At 40.9% G+C, this 18652-nt stretch overlaps 1 protein-coding gene across 20 annotated transcripts in view; it reads right to left on the bottom strand.

Moving 5' to 3' along the window:
- Positions 1-18652, bottom strand: part of MGA (MAX dimerization protein MGA) — a 144815-nt gene that overhangs the window by 31219 nt on the left and 94944 nt on the right. For 19 of the 20 annotated variants that reach the window (XM_070424787.1, XM_070424771.1, XM_070424841.1 and 16 more), the window contains exons 10-12: positions 6919-7145; positions 5220-5396; positions 4532-4604 (exon numbers count right to left, since the gene is read on the bottom strand). In XM_070424787.1, coding sequence (XP_070280888.1) covers positions 4532-4604; positions 5220-5396; positions 6919-7145 — 477 coding nt within the window. Of the gene's footprint in view, positions 1-4531; positions 4605-5219; positions 5397-6918; positions 7146-16180; positions 16565-18652 lie in introns of those variants that run through there. The other variant, XM_070424920.1, reaches the window with a different exon arrangement.

Genomic DNA, 18652 nt, shown 5'->3' on the forward strand with positions numbered 1-18652 from the left:
TAGACATTATCTCTCACCAAATTTGGCAGTAGCCTCTGCTAGGTAAATCCTTCCTTTCTCCCTCTGCCAGAGAAAATCACAGCCTAGCCGGCATGGCTCAGTAGTTGAGCATCGATCTATGAACCAGGAGGCCACAGTTCAATCCAGTCAGGGCATATGTGTGGGTTGCAGGCTCGATCCCCAGTGTGGGGCATGCAGGAGGCAGCCGATCAATGATTATCTCTCATCATGGATGTTTCTATCTCTTTTACCCTCTCCCTCTCCCTTCCTCTCTGAAATCAATAAAAAAATATATATTTTTTAAAAATTACTAACAAGACAGGGATGTCTACTTTCACCACTCTTATTCAACATGGTACTAGAAGTCCTAGCCACAGCAATTACACAAAAAATAAAAGGCATCCAAATTGGAAAAAAGTAAAACTGTCATTATGTGCAGATGACATAATACCGCATATAAGGAGCCCTAAGGATTCCACCAAAAAACTACTAGAACTGATAAATTCAGTAAAGTAGCAGGATACAACAAAAAATACTCAGAAATCAGATATATTTTTATACACCATTAATGGACTATTAGAAAGGGAAACTAAGAAAACAATCCCATATACAACTACCTTCAATAAAGAAAAAAAAAAAAGCATAGGAATAAATTTAACCAAAGAAGTAAAAGAGCTGTATCCAGAAAATTATAACACAATAAAAAAATAAATTGAAGATACTAATAAAAGGAAACATACACCATGCTCATGGATAAAAAAAAATAATAACTAATAAATAATAATACAAGAGCCCTAACCAGTTTGGCTCAGTGGATAGAGCGTCGGCCTGCGGACTGAAAGGTCCCAGGTTTGATAACGGTCAAGGGCATGTATCTGGGTTGCGGGCACATCCCCAGTAGGGGTGTGCAGGAGGCAGCTGATCCATGTTTCTCTCTCATCAATGTTTCTAATTCTCTATCCCTCTCCCTTCCTCTCTGTAAAAAAAAATCAATAAAATGTATTTTAAAATAATAATAATAATTAATAATACAAGAATAAACTGTGTTTCACATACTCACAACTGTAAACCTACTTTTGCCCCAACCTGCATACAAGGAACATACAAGTCAACACCAAAAGAAAAACAAACAAAAGAACCCAATTAAAATATGCACAGAGAACCTAAACAGACATTTCTCCAGGGGACATACAGATGGCCAACAGACATATGAAAAGATGCTCAATGTCACTAATTGTCATAGAAATGCAAAGTAAAAGCACAATGAGATATCACCTCACACCTGTCAGAATGTTTACTATCAATAAATCGACAAACAAGTGTTGTCAAGGATGTTGAAAAAGGGTACTCTTGCGCACTGTTGGTGGGAATACAGATTGGTGCAGCTACTGTGGAAAACAGGATGGAGGTTCCTCAAAAAAATTAAAAATGGAACTACCTTATGACCAGCAATTATACTTTTGGGCACATATCCAAAGAAACTCAAAACACTAATTAGAAAGAAAATGCACACCACTATGTTCATTGCAGCATTATTTACAATAGCCAATATTTGAAATCAGCCCAAGTAGATGAGTGGATAAAAAAGTATGGTAGCCCTAGCCAGTTTCGCTTAGCGGCTAGAGTGTCAGCCTGGAAACCAAAGGGTCCCAGGTTCGATTCCAGTCAAGAGCATGTACCTTGGTTGCAGGCTCCCCCCCGACACAGGCCCTGGTCAGGGCTCATGCAGGAGGCAACCAATCGATGTGTTTTTTTCACATCAATGCTCCTCTCTGTCTTTCCCTCTCTCGTCCACTCTCCCTAAAATTTAATAGAAAAATATCCTTGGGTGAAGATTAACAAAAATAAAAAAAGCTATGGTACACATATATCTACAGTGGAATATTGCTCAACCTTTAAAAAGAATGAAATCTGCCGTGACCGGTTTGGCTCAGTGGATAGAGCGTCGGCCTGCGGACCAAAGGGACCGGGTTCGATTCCACTCAAGGGCATGTACTTTGGTTGCGGGCGTATCCCCAGTGGGGGTGTGCAGGAGGCAGCTGATCGATGTTCCTCTCTCATCTATGTTTCTAACTATCCCTCTCCCTTCCTCGCTGTAAAAAATCAATAAAATATATTTTTTTAAAAAAATGAAATCTTACCATTTGCAACAGCATGGATGGACCTAGAAGGTATTATGCTAAGTGAAATATGTCAGTCAGAGAAAAATAAACACCATAAGATTTCACTTATATGTGGAATCTAAAGAACAAAATGGAAGAGCAAACAAAATTGAAATGGACTCATAGATACAGAGAACAGACTGATGGCAGAGAAGAGGGGGAGAGGGAGCTTGGGGAATTGGCTGAAAATGGTGAGGGATTATTAAGAAGTATGAATTGGTAGTCACAAAACAGTCACAGGGATGTAAAGTACAGCATAGGAAATCTACACTAATAAAAGAGAAAGATGCAAATTGACTGTACCTTCAAGACACCCACCAGCCAAGCCAGAGTGAGTATGCAAATTAACCCAACAAAGATGGCGGGTTAATTTGCATACACAGGCACCGAGAGGCCGGGGGTTGAGTGGTATGCAGGCATTCCGCACCACCCCAGCCGCCCCAGGCCTCTGGGCTGCGTGGGAAGGCAGAAAGGCGGCTCCAGCCAGAGAGAAGGCGGTGTCGGCAGCCAGGGAAAGGAAGGCCCATTCTTGCACAAATCTTCGTGCACTGGGTCTCTAGTATAGTCAATAATCCTATCTAGTAAAAGACAAAAAGCGTAATTAACCGTACCTCTGCTATGCTTCCCATTGGCTAATCAGTGAGATATGTATATTAACTGCCAACAAAGATGGCAGCCAGCAGCTGAAGCGAGCAGGAGGCTTGCTTGCTCCAGTGATGGAGGAAGCCAAGGTTCCCCGCCTGCTGCGGCCTGCTCTAAGCTCCAAAAGCAACAGTTCCAAAAGCGACAAAGTTTCAATTATAGAAGCTAAACAAACTCCAGATACCTGCTTTCAGCCAGCCGGGCCTCAGAGCTGGAGGGAACAGGACGGCAACAAAGTTTCAATTATAGAAGGTAAATAAATCCAAGAATTAAAAAAAAAAAAAAAAAAGAAAAATAGGAGAGGCTGGGAGCTTCAGTCACCCATCAATCTGAAAACGGCCCTCAGCCCCTCACCCAAACTGGCCAGGCATCCCACTGGGGAGCCCCACCCTAAAGGGGCTGTGGCCAGCCTGAAAACAGCCATTAGCCCCTCATCCAGACTGGCCAGGCACCCCAGTGGGGACCCCCACCCTGAAGGGGGTGTGACCAGCTGCAAACAGCCATCAGCCCCTCACCCAGGCTGGCCAGGCACCCCAGCGGGACCCCCACCCTGATCCGGGATACCCTTCAGGGCAAACCAGCCGGCCCCCACCCATGCACCAGGCCTCTATCCTATATAGTAAAAGGGTAATATGCAAATTGACCCTAACAGCAGAAAGACTGGGAATGACTGGTCACTATGACACACACTGACCACCAGGGGGCAGACGCTCAATGCAGGAGCTGCCCTCGGGTGGTCAGTGCGCTCCCACATGGGGGAGCTCTGCTCAGCCACAAGCCAGGCTGATGGCTGCCAGTACAGCGGTGGTGGTGGGAGCCTCTCCTGCCTCCTCAGCAGCACTAAGGATGTCCGACTGCAGCTTAAGTCTGCTCCTCGCTGGCAAGCGGACATCCCCCGAGGGCTGCCGGGCTGCCAGAGGGATGTCTGATTGCCAGCTTAGGCCCAATCCCCCGGGGAGCAGGCCTAAGCCAGCAGGTGGTCATCCCTTGAGGGGTCCCAGACTGCGAGAGGGCACAGGCCGGGCTGAGGGGCCCCCCCTCCCCCAGTGCACAAATTTTTGTGCACCGGACCTCTAGTATTGTAATAACTATGTATGGTGCCAGGTAGGTACTAGAAATACCGAGGGAAACATTTTGTAAAGTTTATGATCGTCTGACCACTATGCTGTACACCTAAAACATACAAAATAATATTAAAGTATTAAATGTAAACTGTAATTGAAAAATAAAATTAAAAAGAAAACTACTGACTTCAATCCTAAATGTCTCTTGCAACAACATACCACAGCAATAAATGAATTTTATTTCTTAGAACAGGAGTGATACAGAGACCAAATAATAGGGAAAAACTTATATATCAACTCTATTTTTAGCAGAAGCTAAAAACAGAGTAGGTCAACATATTCTGGATTGGTAATATTAGTTTCCCATCATTTTTTTAAAAATAAATTTTTATTGATTTCAGAGAGAAAGGGAGAGGGAGAGAGAGATAGAAACATCAATGATGAGAGAGAATCATTGATGGGCTGTCTACTGCATGCCCCACACTGGGGATCGAGCCTGCAACCTGGGTATGTGCCCTTGGCCGGAATCAAACCTGGGACCCTTCAGTCCGCAGGCCGATACTCTATCCACTGAGCCAAACCAGCTAGGGCCCCATCATTTTTATTATAACCCACACCTATATAATTACTATCAAATGATTAAGATCTAACTTTCATGCTGACCTTGTGATTTATCAGAATCATCCTCGAGGTCACAGGTAATTGGTTTCAAGGGCTGCTGTTCAGCATCAGGCTCCTGAAGAAGAAATAACACAGAAATACTTAAATACTTATATTTAGTGTCAATACAGACTGAGATATAAGCATTAAATCTTCCAAAAGCAGCCCTGAAACAGTAGAAAGATTAAAATAACAACAGCTTCATATCTATATACACAGCTGCATTACTATCATATTACGTGGCCCTTGGCAAAAACACAGACTTGCTCTGTAATATCCTTGATAATGACTGAGTCACCAAGAAAAGAATTTACATTGTATTTTATAGTGTATTCTACTAAAGAAGAAAAAATATTTGCTGTTTAATGGGACCAAGTTTCAGTTATTTAGAAATTTCACCAATGTGGAAAGATGCAAATTCTAATAATTACAGATAATTTAATTTAAACTAGAAATGTTTAAACTTTTAAAAATTTTTCTAGCATTAAAAAGAGTAATATTTTTATCAACCATAAGAAACTGTTCTCTAGAATAGGTTTGCAGAGGAACAGATATATTGATATACACATAAAGTAAGCCTTCTCTGCCTCACAAGAATTACTCCAAATTATTCTGGTAGTAATACAAATTCTAATACCAGCAACAGGGAATTGAAAGTTAAAAAGAGAGAAGTATGCAGTAAGTAACTCACCTTTGCACTACAGTTCTCAGGACTAGAATGACATGAGCTGAGCTGCAGAAACGATGGGGATGGGGATGGTGACGGCTGTCTCTGTTCCTCTTTTTTTCGTTCATATACTCGAACTCGGGCACAAGTCATCATACTTTCAAAGTACAAGTAGACAGGATCCTTGTCCTCTTCCCGAATCTGTAAGTTTCATACAATAAAATATTCCAAATATTGGGGGGAGGAGGGGGAAGTTGCCTATACTTCAAAAGACAAAGGATATTTAATTTTTCTTATTACAACACTTGAAATTTTTAAATGAAAACTTTAAAGTTAAATAGTATAAATATAGTTCACATGTGCCGAATCTTGGGGCAATCAGAAAGGAATGAATTCTCTATCAAGAAATTTCAGATCAGTCTGGCCAGTGTGGCTCAGGGGTTGAGTGTCGATTTATGAACCAGGAGGTCACAGCTCAATTCCTGGTCAGGGCACATGCCTGGTTTGCAGGCTTGATCTCCAAGTGGGGGGAGTGCAGGAGGCAGCCAATCAGTTATTCTCTCTCATCATTGATGTTTCTATCTCTTTCTCCCTCCCCTTTCCTCTCTGAAATCAATAAAAATATATTTAAAATTTTTTTTTCTTAAGGACACATTTGTAATACCTTAATAAAGGAAAAAAAAGAAATTTCAGATCATATCAGTGTTTCTCAAATGATCTGTGGTAAAGTACATTTCTTAATTAATAGTCTAACACAGACTAATACTTTTGTAAAATACAAAAGTAATTACTAGAAAAATACAAAATAGATTATTAGAAAAACAAAGGCCAAAATATAAGCACAAGTTTTGCAGTATTAGATTTAGTAGATATAAAATGTCTATCAACTTGCTATTAAAGTTTCTAAATATTTACTCTTATTTTCTATATGTACTTATTTCATCACAGACGGGTAACAGTTCTGGATCAGCACTAATACAGAGACCCACTGAAGGGCACTGCACTAAAAGATCTTTCTTCAATTTAATGGACTGGGAAGAGTGAAATGGATTTAGTAATCAAAAGTGCTTATGAGCTCTTTTAACTGTCGGTTTTCACATAATCATATTACAACCACTTTTATTTGAACTCTTGAACTTTTACTGTTATTGCTATATATAAAGAAATTTGCTTTAAGAAAATTTTACTTTTTAAAGTTTTTTCTTAATGGTTTTCTAGCAATAACATGTACTACATTTCAATTACTCAATATACTACACTACAGGAATAAGATATGTTAAACGGACTTTTGCAAGTAAGGCTTTTAAAAAGCCCATCTTTATACAATCTTCCTAAAGAAGATATTTGGCTATATTTAAGAATTACTACTAGTAACCTCTTTTATGACATTTTTTAAGTGCCAGCAACTAAACTAATTAAATCAGAAAGGAGATGGCTTACAGGCAAATTACCTGAAAGCAAAATGATTCATAGAATATAAACCGAAAATTTGGTTTAGGGATTGAGCAAAAAAGAAAAGAGAGAAAGAACTCACAGACATAGACAACAGTGTAGTGATTGCGGAGGGTATGGGGGGAAGTCAAGGAAGGTATAGGGAGGGGATAAATGGAAATGGGGGGAAAATAAAATAAAATAAAAAAGAATTTTTAAAAATTGGTTGAAACCCATCATCTTTACAAATGATTTTTGCAACTTGCAATAAAAGATTAAACTCCAGACTTACCACAGGATTAGGTTTGGGAGTATATGTCCGTGCAGGTTTAATTCCAGTGAGTAGTTTGCCCTTCACAGTAGTAGATGAAACTTCTGGCTGAGGCAACAACAATGGCTTCGTAGGCTCAATGACAGAAGGTGTTGGGATATAAACTGGTTCTGGATCTACTTCACCTTCTACCTTCACCCATAATGGATAATGTCGAACAGGCTGTTCAGGCTCCGTTTCACATATAGCTTAACAAAAGGAAGCATAAGATTTTTTTTTTTTTAATATATTTTAATTTATTTCAGAGAGGAATAGAGAGGGAGAGATAGATAAAAACATCAATGATGAGCGAGAATCATTGATAGGCTGCCTCCTGCACACCCCCCTACTGGGGATCGAGCCCACAACCTGGACTTATGCCCCTGACCGGAATCGAACCCAAGACTTTCAGTCCACAGGCCAACACCCTATCCACTGAGCCAAACCGGCTAGGGCAGGAAGCATAAGATTTTAGATGCCTTTGGCAACAAAAGTTCAATGAGGCATTGCCAACGTAAAATATGCTCCCCCTCATAAAAAGCAGTTAACTCATTAAAACAATCAAACAGCCCTAGCCTGTTTGGCTGAATGGATAGAGCATCAGCCTGTAGCTGAAGAGTCCCAGGCTTGATTCCAGTCAAGGACACATGCCCAGTTGCGGGTTCAAACCCCAGTAGGGGGTGTGCAGGAGGCGGCTGATCAATGATTCTCTCATCTATCATGTTTCTATCTCTCTCTCTCCCTCTCCCTCTCTGAAATCAATAAAAATGTTTTTTAAAAATCAAACAGATACCACCTAAAAAACCTTTTTTTGCCCTCATGCACCTTAATGTAGTCATCATTTAACCAAATATTTGTTGAATATTATAAATGAGACACTGTTTTATGCACCAAAATGAATACAGCTTTGAATAAAACAAAGTTCTTGCCCTCAGTTATAATTCAGTAGGGGAAAACAAACTAACAAACATATAATATCAAATAATAAGTGCCAAGTAGAAAAATGTAGCAGCATAAGGAATGAGGCGTTAACAGGAGATGCTATTATATTTAGCAGAGTCAGAAAAGGCCTTCTCTATAATCCAAGAAAGATAACCATTATATACTACACTTTTTAAAATTTTACAACAAATATTTATTGAACTTACTATGTCCGTACTCTAAGCATTTAATTATGGTTTAACTAATTGAACTGTCACAGAAGTCCTTGAGATATTATTATTCCCATTTTTCAGAAACTGAGATTCACTACAGGAAGAGACAGATCAAGATCAAACCCAGTCAATCTGGTTCCAGAGACTGAGCTGTTTCTATTGCCTTCTGATGATAAACTGTATTCAAAAGATAGCCTGGCCCGAGCCAGTTTGCTCAGTGCTTAGAGTGTGAGCCCCTATGAACTGAAGGTCGCAGGTTCACTTCCAATCAAGGGCACGTACCTGGGTCGCAGGTTTGATCCCCGGCCAGTCAGGGCATGTGCAGAAGGCAACCAATCGATGTGTCTCTCTCTCTGTCTCTCCCTCTCCCGTCCACTCTCTCTCTCTCTAAATAAATGGAAAAAAATATCCTCAGGTGAGAATTAACAAAAAGATAGCCTGAACTCAGCATAGGAGCAATAAATAAATAAATAAATAAACAAACAAACAAACAAGCAAGCAAGCAAGCAATGGAACACAATAGAGATAAAATCATATTATCAAAAAGTTCTACACAAAGGAAAACAAATTGAGGATCTAGGTTAAGAGGCTTTATTATTTAAGCAAACTAAGCATCCCAAAAAGAAGACAACTATAGAGGAGCAAACACTGTACTTTGCATTTTAATAGTCAATCCTCAGACAGGATGTAGCTTGTTCTAAGCCAGTGATGGCGAATCTATGACACGCGTGTCAGAGGTGACACGAGAACTCATTTTTTTGGTTGATTTTTCTTTGTTAAATGGCATTTAAATATATAAAATAAATATCAAAAATATAAGTCTTTGTTTTACTATGGTTGCAAATATCAAAAAAATTCTATATGTGACACAGCACCAGAGTTAAGTTACGGTTTTTCAAATTGCTGACACACTGAGCTCAAAAGGTTTGCCATCACTGTTCTAAGCCAAAGATCCAAAATCTTTTCTTAAAGTTACATAATATGTGAATGACCAGCATTCCCAGTTACTTCAAATAATCCTATATAATAAAAGCCTAATACACAAATTGACCAAACAGGAGAACTACCAGTCGGCAGGGGGCAGGGCTGGTGATCGGCAGCAACCAGCAGTGGGCCAGCCACTCACCAACCGGTGCCCTCCCCCAATCTGCCCGATCGGCCCGCAGGTCACCTCCCACAGAGGGAGGCCAGACTGCAGCTTAGACATCCCCTGAGGGCTCCTGGACTGTGAGAGGGCGCAGGCTGGGCTGAGGGAACCCCGCCCCCGAGTGCACAAATTTTCGTGCACCAGGCATCCAGTCTATATATAAAAGCCTAATATGCAAAGTGTCCCCTCGGGAGTTTGACCGACCTGGAGTTCGATCTCTCGCTATGACGTGCACTGACCACCAGGGGTCGGCGCAGAATGAAGGAAGGTCCCGGCCAGCAGCCGGGGAAGGGAGGCCCCAGACGGTGGCCTGCAGCCGCTACGGACTCTACCCGTGCACGAATTTTGTGCACTGGACCTCTAGTCTTTCATAACAAAGAAGAATACAAACTGCTACCTGATTTTATAAGAAGTACATCTGCTCTGAACATTAAGATCCCACTAGTAAAGAATAATTTTGTCTGAAGGGCTCCTACAGCTAACATGCAGAGCATAACTACAAAATGGAAATTAGAAATGAAAATGGAAACACAACATACTAAAACTTATAGACAGAGGGAAAATTTATAACTACAAATGCTTACATTAAAAAACATGAAAGCTCTCAAATAATCTAACTGGACAACTTAAGGAACTAGAAAAAACTAAACAAACTAAACCCAAAGCTAGATAGAAAGAAAATAATAAAGTTGAGAGCAGAGATATAGAAAATAGAAAAATACAATCAATATAACCAAAAGTTGCTTCAAAAACATCAACAAAGTTGTCATAACTTTTCCTAAATGGACTTAGGAAAAAAGACTCAAATATTAAAATCAGAAATAAAAAGGATTGTAAAAGTGTACTATAAATAACAGTAGGCCAACAAACAGGATAACCTAGATGAAACAGACAAACCGCTAGAAGCACAGTACCTACCAAGACTAAATCACAAAGAAATAACCAATTTGAATAGACCTAAAACTTATAAAGATATTGAATCAGTAATCAAAAATTCCCAACAACACAGAACTTGGACCCAGACTCATACAGGAGAAACTGGACTGTCTGGCATTGGTCGGAACTCGAGGGCAGCTTTCTCTCGGAGGTGCTTGCAGCGATTGCCGGGACACTGAGAAGCGGGGCCTCTGAGGGCAGCCATAGCTGCTTGCTCCACCTGATTGATCCCCTGGAACCCCGCCCTGCCCAAGATGTGTGCTCAGGCTTTTGCATATGAAAGGCCTGCCACTTTGCAATCTGAAAATTACCTAACAAACTGAAGCTGGCCCAAGGCCCCAAGGCAACTCGCATTGCTTCACAACTGAGCTCCTGCTGGGTAGCCTCAGGCAGAGGCTAGATTAGCACCTCCTTAGAGATTCAGGAGCCAGTGTGCCCAGTGGTCAGAGTGGGACCATCCAGATTGTAGCTCCTCAGATCCATAAAGGACACACTCAGGGAGCAGACTCAGTGAGCACCAAAGCCCCACTGAAGCAAGTCTTGCCCAGGAGGGGTGTCTCCAGCACAGAAGTTCTCCCACTGCAGACACAGCTCATTCTCACAGCCAATTGGCCTGGAGGTCAATTCCTCCCAGTGATACCTACAACAATCAAGGCTTAACTACAACAAGACTGTGCACAAAGCCCACAAGGGGGTGCACAGTGTCCACCTCAGGTAATTGGGGAGGCTGAGCCACTGGGCCCTATAGGACACCTAGCACAGAAAGCCACTCTATCAACACAGGGAAGCATAAAAAATGCGGAGACAAAGAAACAGGACACAAATGACAGAAATGGAGGAAAGCAAACTACTGGATACAGAGTTCAAAACCACACTTTTAAGGTTTTTCAAGAACTTTCTAGAAACCGCCGATAAATTTATTAAGACCCTCAAAAAGTCTGGAGAGACCACCGATAAATGTAGTGAGACCCTCAAGAAATCTAGTGAGACCTTCGAGGTTATGAAAAAGGACCAACTAGAAATTAAGCATACATTGACTGAAATAAAGGATATCATGCAGAGTTCCAACAGCAGACTAGAGGATCACATGTATTATGTCAAAGATTTGAAATACGAAGAAGCAAAATACACCCAACCAGAAAAGCAAAATGAAAAAAGAATCCAAAAACATGAAGATAGTGTAAGGAACCTCTGGGATAACTTCAAGCGTACCAACATCTGAATTATAGGGGTGCCAGAAGAAGAGAGAGAGCAAGATATTGAAAACCTATTTGAAGAAATAATGACAGAAAACTTCCCCCACCTGGTGAAAGAAATAGACTTAAAAGTCCAGAAAGCACACAGAACCCCAAACAAAAGGAATCCAAAGAGGACCACACCAAGACACATCATAATTAAAATGCCAAGAGCAAAAGACAAAGAGAGAATCTTAAAAGCAGCAAGAGAAAGACAATCAATTACCTACAAGGGAGTACCCATACGACTGTCAGCTGATTTCTCAACAGAAACTTTGCAGGCCAGAAGGGAGTGGCAAGAAATATTCAAAGTGATGAATGCCAAGAACCTACAACCAAGATTACTTTATCCAGCAAAGCTATCATTCAGAATTGAAGGTCAGATAAAGAGCTTCACAGATAAGGAAAAGCTAAAGGAGTTCATCACCACCAAACCAATATTATATGAAATGCTGAAAAGTATCCTTTAAGAAGAGGAAGAAGAAAAAGGTAAAGATACAAATTATGAACAACAAATACACATCTATCAACAAGTGAATCTAAAAATCAAGTGAATAAATAATCTGATGAACAGAATAAACTGGTGATTATAATAGAATCAGGGGCATAGAAAGGGAGTGGACTGACTATTTTTGGGGGGGAAAGGGGTGTGGGGGATGAGGGAAGAGACTAGACAAAAATCGTGCACCTATGGATGAGGACAGTGGGGGGTGGGGGTGAGGGCGGAGGGTGGGGTGGGAACCAGGTGGAGGGGAGCTATGGGGGGAAAAAAGAGGAACAACTGTAATAATCTGAACAATAAAGATTTAATTAAAAAAAGAAATTCCCAACAAAGCCCTGAACCTGATGGCTACCTGATGAATTCTATCAAACACTAAACTAAGAACTAATATCAATCCTTCTCAAACTTTTCCAAAACAAAACAAAACAAAAAAAAACCCTGAAGGATACAACAAAATAGGAGGAATCACAATACCAGTTTTCAAGGTATACTACAAAGCCATCATAATCAAAATAGTTTGGTACTGGCACAAGAACAGGCATATAGATTAATGGAACAGGACAAGGGAACCCAGAAGTCGACCCAAGCCATTACACTTAATTAATATTTGACAAAGGAGGCAAGAGCATACAATGGAATCAAGAGAGTCTCTTCAATAAATGGTGTTGGGAAAATTGGACAGATACATGCAAAAAAATGAAACTAGACCACCAACTTGCACCATACACAAGATTAAACTCAAAATGGATAAAAGACAAATTTAAATGTAAGTCGTGAAACTACAAAAATCTTAGAAAAATCCATAGGGAGCAAAATCTCAGACATCTCTCAGAGCAATACGTTTACAGATACATCTCCAAGGCAAAGAAAACTAAGGAGAAAATAAACAAATGGCACTACATCAAAATAAAAAGCTTCTGCACAGCAAAACAAAAAGTGAGCCTGCTGCATGGGAGAACATAGTTGGCAATGATACATCTGATAAAGGGTTAATATCCAAAACTCATACAACCTAACAAAAGGAAGTCAAACAATCCAATCAAAAAATGGGCAAAGGACCTAAATAGACATTTCTCCAAAGTGGACATACAGATGGCCAAAAGACATATGAAAAAATGCTCAAAGTCACTGGTCACCACAGAGATGCAAATTAAAACAATGAGGTATCACCTCACACCTGTCAGAATGACTACCATCAACAAATCCACAAATGACAAGTACTGGTGAGGATGTGGAGAAAAAGGAACCCTAGTACACTGCTGGTGGGAATGCAGACTGGGGCCGCCATTATGAAAAACAGTATGGAGTTTCCTGAAAAAATTAAATATGGAACTGCCATTTAACCGAGTGATCCTGTTTCTAGGAATATATCCTAAGAAACCCGAAACACCGATCAGAAAGAATGTATGCACCCCTATGTTCATAGCAGCACAATTTACAATTGCTCAGATCTGGAAACAGCCCAAGTGCCCATCAGTAGATGAGTGGATAAAAAAGCTGTGGTACATTTATACCATGGAATACTATTCAGCAATAAAAAAGAAGAATCTCTTACCCTTTGAGACAGCATGGAGGGACCTGGAGTATCTAAGTGAAATAAGTCATTCAGAGAAAAACAAGTTGATCTCACTTGTATGTGGAGTCTAAGTAACAAAATTAATGGGTGAACGAATGGATCCAAACATATGGAAGCATGGGAGAGTTCAGAATCTCTGAGGGAAGGTGGGGAAGGGTGGGCAGATGGGAAGTAATCAACCAAAGACCTTGTATACATATACGCATAACCCATGTACACAGACAATAGGATGCTAAAGACCTGGGGCGGAGGGCGGGGCGGGCTAGAGGGGGGTCAATGGGGGACAAAGGGGGACATATGTAATACTTTCAACAATAAAGAATTATTTTTTAAAAAATACTACTCAAAGCAATCTACAGATTCAATGTAATGTCTATCAAAATCCCAATGTTTTCTGCAAAAATAGAAATAGAAAAATCCTCTCTAAAATTCATATGGTATTTCAAGGGACCCCAAATAGCCAAAACAATCTTTAAAAATATCAAACCTAGAAGACCCACACTTGCTAATTTCAAAACTTACTACAAAGCTACAATAACCAACACAGTGCAGTAGTGGCATAAAGGCAGACATATAAGCCAGTGGAATTTAATAGATAGCCCCAAAATAAACTCCTGTATATATGGTCAAATAATTTTCGACCAGGGTGCAAAGACCATTCAATAGAAAAAGAACAATCTTTGAAACAAATGGTGTTGGGAAAGCTAGATATTCATATGTAAAAGAATGAAGTTGGACCCTTACCTAACACCACATATACAAAAATTAACTCAAAATGAATCAAGGATCTAAAGTAAGACCTAAAACAGGGGTGGGCAACCCTGGCACGCGTGCCAAACATGGCACGCCAGTAACTTTTGCTGGCACATGAAACCCTCTCTTATAATCTTCCATTTACAATTTTTGTGAACATTTGAACGACTTAAATGTTAAATTACAAGGAACTGGCAAGACACTTAATGTTGTTTGGTTACATAAAGGCTTTGGAAAAGAAACTGGAAGTCTTTAAGAGGGATGTGGATGGTGAGAGATTTAGGTATTTCCCAAACCTCAAGAGGCACATTAAAGACCTCCCAAAAGATGACAGAACAGACTGTCAAAGCCTTCAAAAGCTGTTTTTAAACATCATCGAGTCAACTATTGAGCAGTTCTTCTCAAGATTTGCGAAATTCAGAGAACTGGAAGAGACAGCAAAATTCATGAGGTTTCCAGACAGCATGAAACTGGAGGAACTAAACTTACAAATGTTTTCATGGACAGACATGGCTGACTTTGAAATGAAGTTGATTGAATTTCAGAGGGGCTCAATTTGGAAGCAGAAATTTATTGACCTTAGAGTTGACTTGGAAAACATTGAAAACAAGCGATTAGAGACAGGAGTACCAGAGAGAAGTGTTGAAAATGAACTATTGAGGACTTGGAATGCCATTCCAGAAATTTTTTTCTGTTTAAAAAACTTTCCAACAGCGTTACTCTCCGTGTTTTCATCCACATACGCTTGTGAATCTTTGTTCTCAGTGATGAATTTTGTTAAGTCTTGTAATAGGAGTAGCCTGACAGATGAAAGTAGTAGCTCGTGTATATCTCTGAAGTTCACGAAATATAAACCTAATGTAAAATCTCTGTCATCAGTGATGCAGCAGCAAAAGTCCCACTGATAATATCAAACGGAGTCATAAAGTTTTCTGTCAGACTATCAGTGTACATGTATATATTAAAAAATAAATGTATTTTTCATCATCATATACTTGTTTTTGTCGCTCGAATGAATTTTATTATTTCTTCAAGGTTCTTCACATACATACACCATAAGAGGTATCAAGTAGGCCCTGGCCAGTTTGGCTCAGTGGATAGAGCGTCGGCCTGCGGACTGAAGGGTCCCAGGTTCGATTCCGATCAGGGGCATGTACCTTGGTGGCGGGCACATCCCTAGTGGGGGGTGTGCAGGAGGCAGCTGATCGATGTTTCTCTCTCATCGATGTTCCTAGCTCTCTATCCCTCTCCCTTCCTCTCTGTAAAAAATCAATAAAATATATTTTTTAAAAAAAAGAGATATCAAGTAGGCGTAACATGTTCTCAAAAAATTAGGGTTGGCATGCAGAAGAATGTTGAGTCAGAGATTTTGCTGGTTTTGGCACGCACTCACAAAAAGGTTGCTCACCCCTGACCTAAAACAATAAAACTCTTAGAATAAAATGTAAAATAGAAGCTTCACAACACGATTTGACAGTGAATTCTTGGATAAGACACCAAAGGCACAAGTAACAAAAGAAAATAGACAAGTTGAATTCGTGAAAGTTTTAATATTTTGTGCATTAAAAGACACTAACAGCAGACTAAAAAGGCAACCCATGGAATGGGGGGAAAAATTTACAAAACAAATATCCGATAAAGGATGAAATTCCAGAATACACAGAGAACTCCTAAAACTCAACAGAAGAAAACCAACCCATTTCAAATGACTTTGTCCACATGAGCAACATTCAAATATATAGAGAATTTTTATAAGTTTATTTGAGCCAAACTGGTAACATATACTGACAGTAAGCTCTCAAAAGCTCTAGAGCAGCGGTTCTCAACCTTGGCTGCACATTAGAATCACCTGGGAATCTTTTTAAAATCCTGATTTCTGGACCTCATCCTCTGGAAATTCTCTTTCTTTGTTATGGGGTGGGGCCACGACATTAGTAACAAAGAAACAGAATTTCCGGAGGATGAGGCCCAGAAGTCAGGATTTTAAAGATTCCCAGGTGATTCTAATGTGCAGCCAAGGTTGAGAACCACTGCTCTAGAGAATGACAGTTTGCAGCTTACTTTAAACATTAGAATCAAAGGAGAAGACTTAAGGAACATGAATGAAATCCAATGCTAGTAGATTAAGTAGGTGGGAGAAAGCACGACAGGGAATTCTCCAGGAATGGATAAGATGCAAAATGGAGAAACACATACTTCATTTACATTGGTGGATACAGGATTGTTAATATCATTTACAGTACATAGAGATGGTAGGCAGCAAACAAGGTAATAATGAGGGCTTCTATGATCTGGTGGTGTATACTCTGGTGCTGGTAGTTGTGCCTTTGAGGGGTATGAAAAGAAAAACAATCTTGACTTTTCAAATATATGTTATCCTAGGTGCATAAGAACAATGGATAGAGTTCACTTAGAAACTCATCTTTGCTAAGAAAGCTATAGGCCTAGTAGGACATGACTGCCCACTATGACATGCCCAGTTAGGATTTTGTGATCAGACCACACTGTGTGGTTACATTTGATCAATTAGCTGTTATATACCAACTAGAGGCCCAGTGCATGAAATTTGTATACTCAGGGGGGGCCCTCAGCCCTGCCTGCACCCTCTCGCAGTCCAGGAGCCCTCAGGGGATGTCCAACTGACAGCTTAGGCCCACTCTCTACAGGGAGCAAGCCTAAGCTGGCATTCGGAAATCCTTATCGCTGCCACGGAGGCGGGAGAGGCTCCTGCCACTGCCGCTGCACTTACCAGCTTTGAGCCAGCTTCTGGCTGAGCAGCGCTCCCCCTGTAGGAGTGTACTGTCCACCAGGGGGCAGCTCCTGTGTTGAGCATCTGCCCCCTGGTGATCAGTGCATGTCATAGCAACCGGTCATTCTGCCAGTCGGTTGACTTGCATATTAGCCTTTTATTATATAGGATAACAAACCACCAGAAAAAGAAATTAAGAATACTAACTCATTTACAATTCCAAAATATCTAAGGAACTCATACAACTAAACATACACAAAAATAATAACAATAATAATGCAACTTAAAAATGGACCTATGACCTGAATAGACCTTTCTCCAAAGAGGACCTACAAATGGGCAACAGACATAGGAAAAGATGCTCAATATCTAATTATTCAGGAATATAAAAGTTAAAACCACAAATAGATAGCACCTCACACCTGTCAGAATGTATCATCAATAAATCAACAACGGAATGTTGGCAAGATATGGCAAAAAGGGAAACCTTGTGCACTGTTGGTGGGATTACAAATTGGTGCAACCACTATGTAAAACAGTGTGGAGGTTCCTCAAAAAATTAAAAATAAAAATAGAACTACCATATGACCCAGCAACCCCAATTCTGGGTATTTATCCAAAGAAATCCAAAACACCAATTAAAAAAGTTGTATGTATCCCCATGTTCATTAAAGCATTACTTACAATAACCAATATATAGAAGCAACATAAGTGTTCACTGACTGAATACTGGATAAAGAAGAGGTGGTATGGTATATTACTCAGCCATAACACAGAATATAATCTCCCATTAGCGACAACATGGATGGACCTAGAGGGTATTTTGCTAACAGAAATAAGTCAGACAAAGACAAATACCATATGATTTCACTTATATGTGGAATTGAAAAAGCAAACAGACAAAAAGGAATAAACCTACAGAGAACAAATTGATGGTTGCCAGATGGGAAGGGATTGGGGGGGGGGGGGGGGGAGGAGTGAAAAAGAGGAATTAAGAAGCACAAATTGGCAGTTATAAAACAGTCACAGAGATAAAGTACAGCATAGGGAATGTAATCTACACTAATAAAAGAGAAACATGCAAAGTAACCATCACTCCGCTACACCCACCAGCCAATCAGGAGCAAGTATGCAAATTAACCCAACTAAGATGGCGGCGGCCATGGAGCTGGAGCGAGCAGGAGGCTTGGGTTGCCCCCTGGCGATGGAGCAAGCCAAGCTTCCCGCCTGCCCTGGCCAGCCCTGGGCTCTGCTCAAGGATACAAAGTTTTAATTATAGAAGATAAATGAATCCCAGATACCTGCTTCCAGCCTGGCCTGGCCTCCCTCAAGGAGGCGCTGAAAAAAACGAAAAGAAAAAAAGGAGAGGCTGGGAGCTTGGGTCGCCGGGGGGCATGGCCAGCCTGAAAACGGCCATCAGCCCCTCACCCAGGCTGGCCAGGCACCCCAGCGGGACCCCCTCCCACCCTGAAGGGGCTGTGGGCAGCCTGAAAACAGCCCTCAGCCCCTCACCCAGGCTGGCCACACCCCCATGGGGTGAGGGTCCCCGCTGGGAGGCTTGGCCAGCCTGCAAACAGCCCTCAGCCCCTCACCCAGGCTTGCCAGGCACCCCAGCGGGACCGCCCCCCCACCCTGAAGGGGCTGTGGGCAGCCTGAAAACAGCC

This window comes from Myotis yumanensis, unplaced genomic scaffold (assembly GCF_028538775.1).
Source record: "Myotis yumanensis isolate MYYU_CA2020_CCGP unplaced genomic scaffold, mMyoYum1.0.hap1 SCAF_1, whole genome shotgun sequence".
Lineage (NCBI taxonomy): Eukaryota > Metazoa > Chordata > Mammalia > Chiroptera > Vespertilionidae > Myotis > Myotis yumanensis.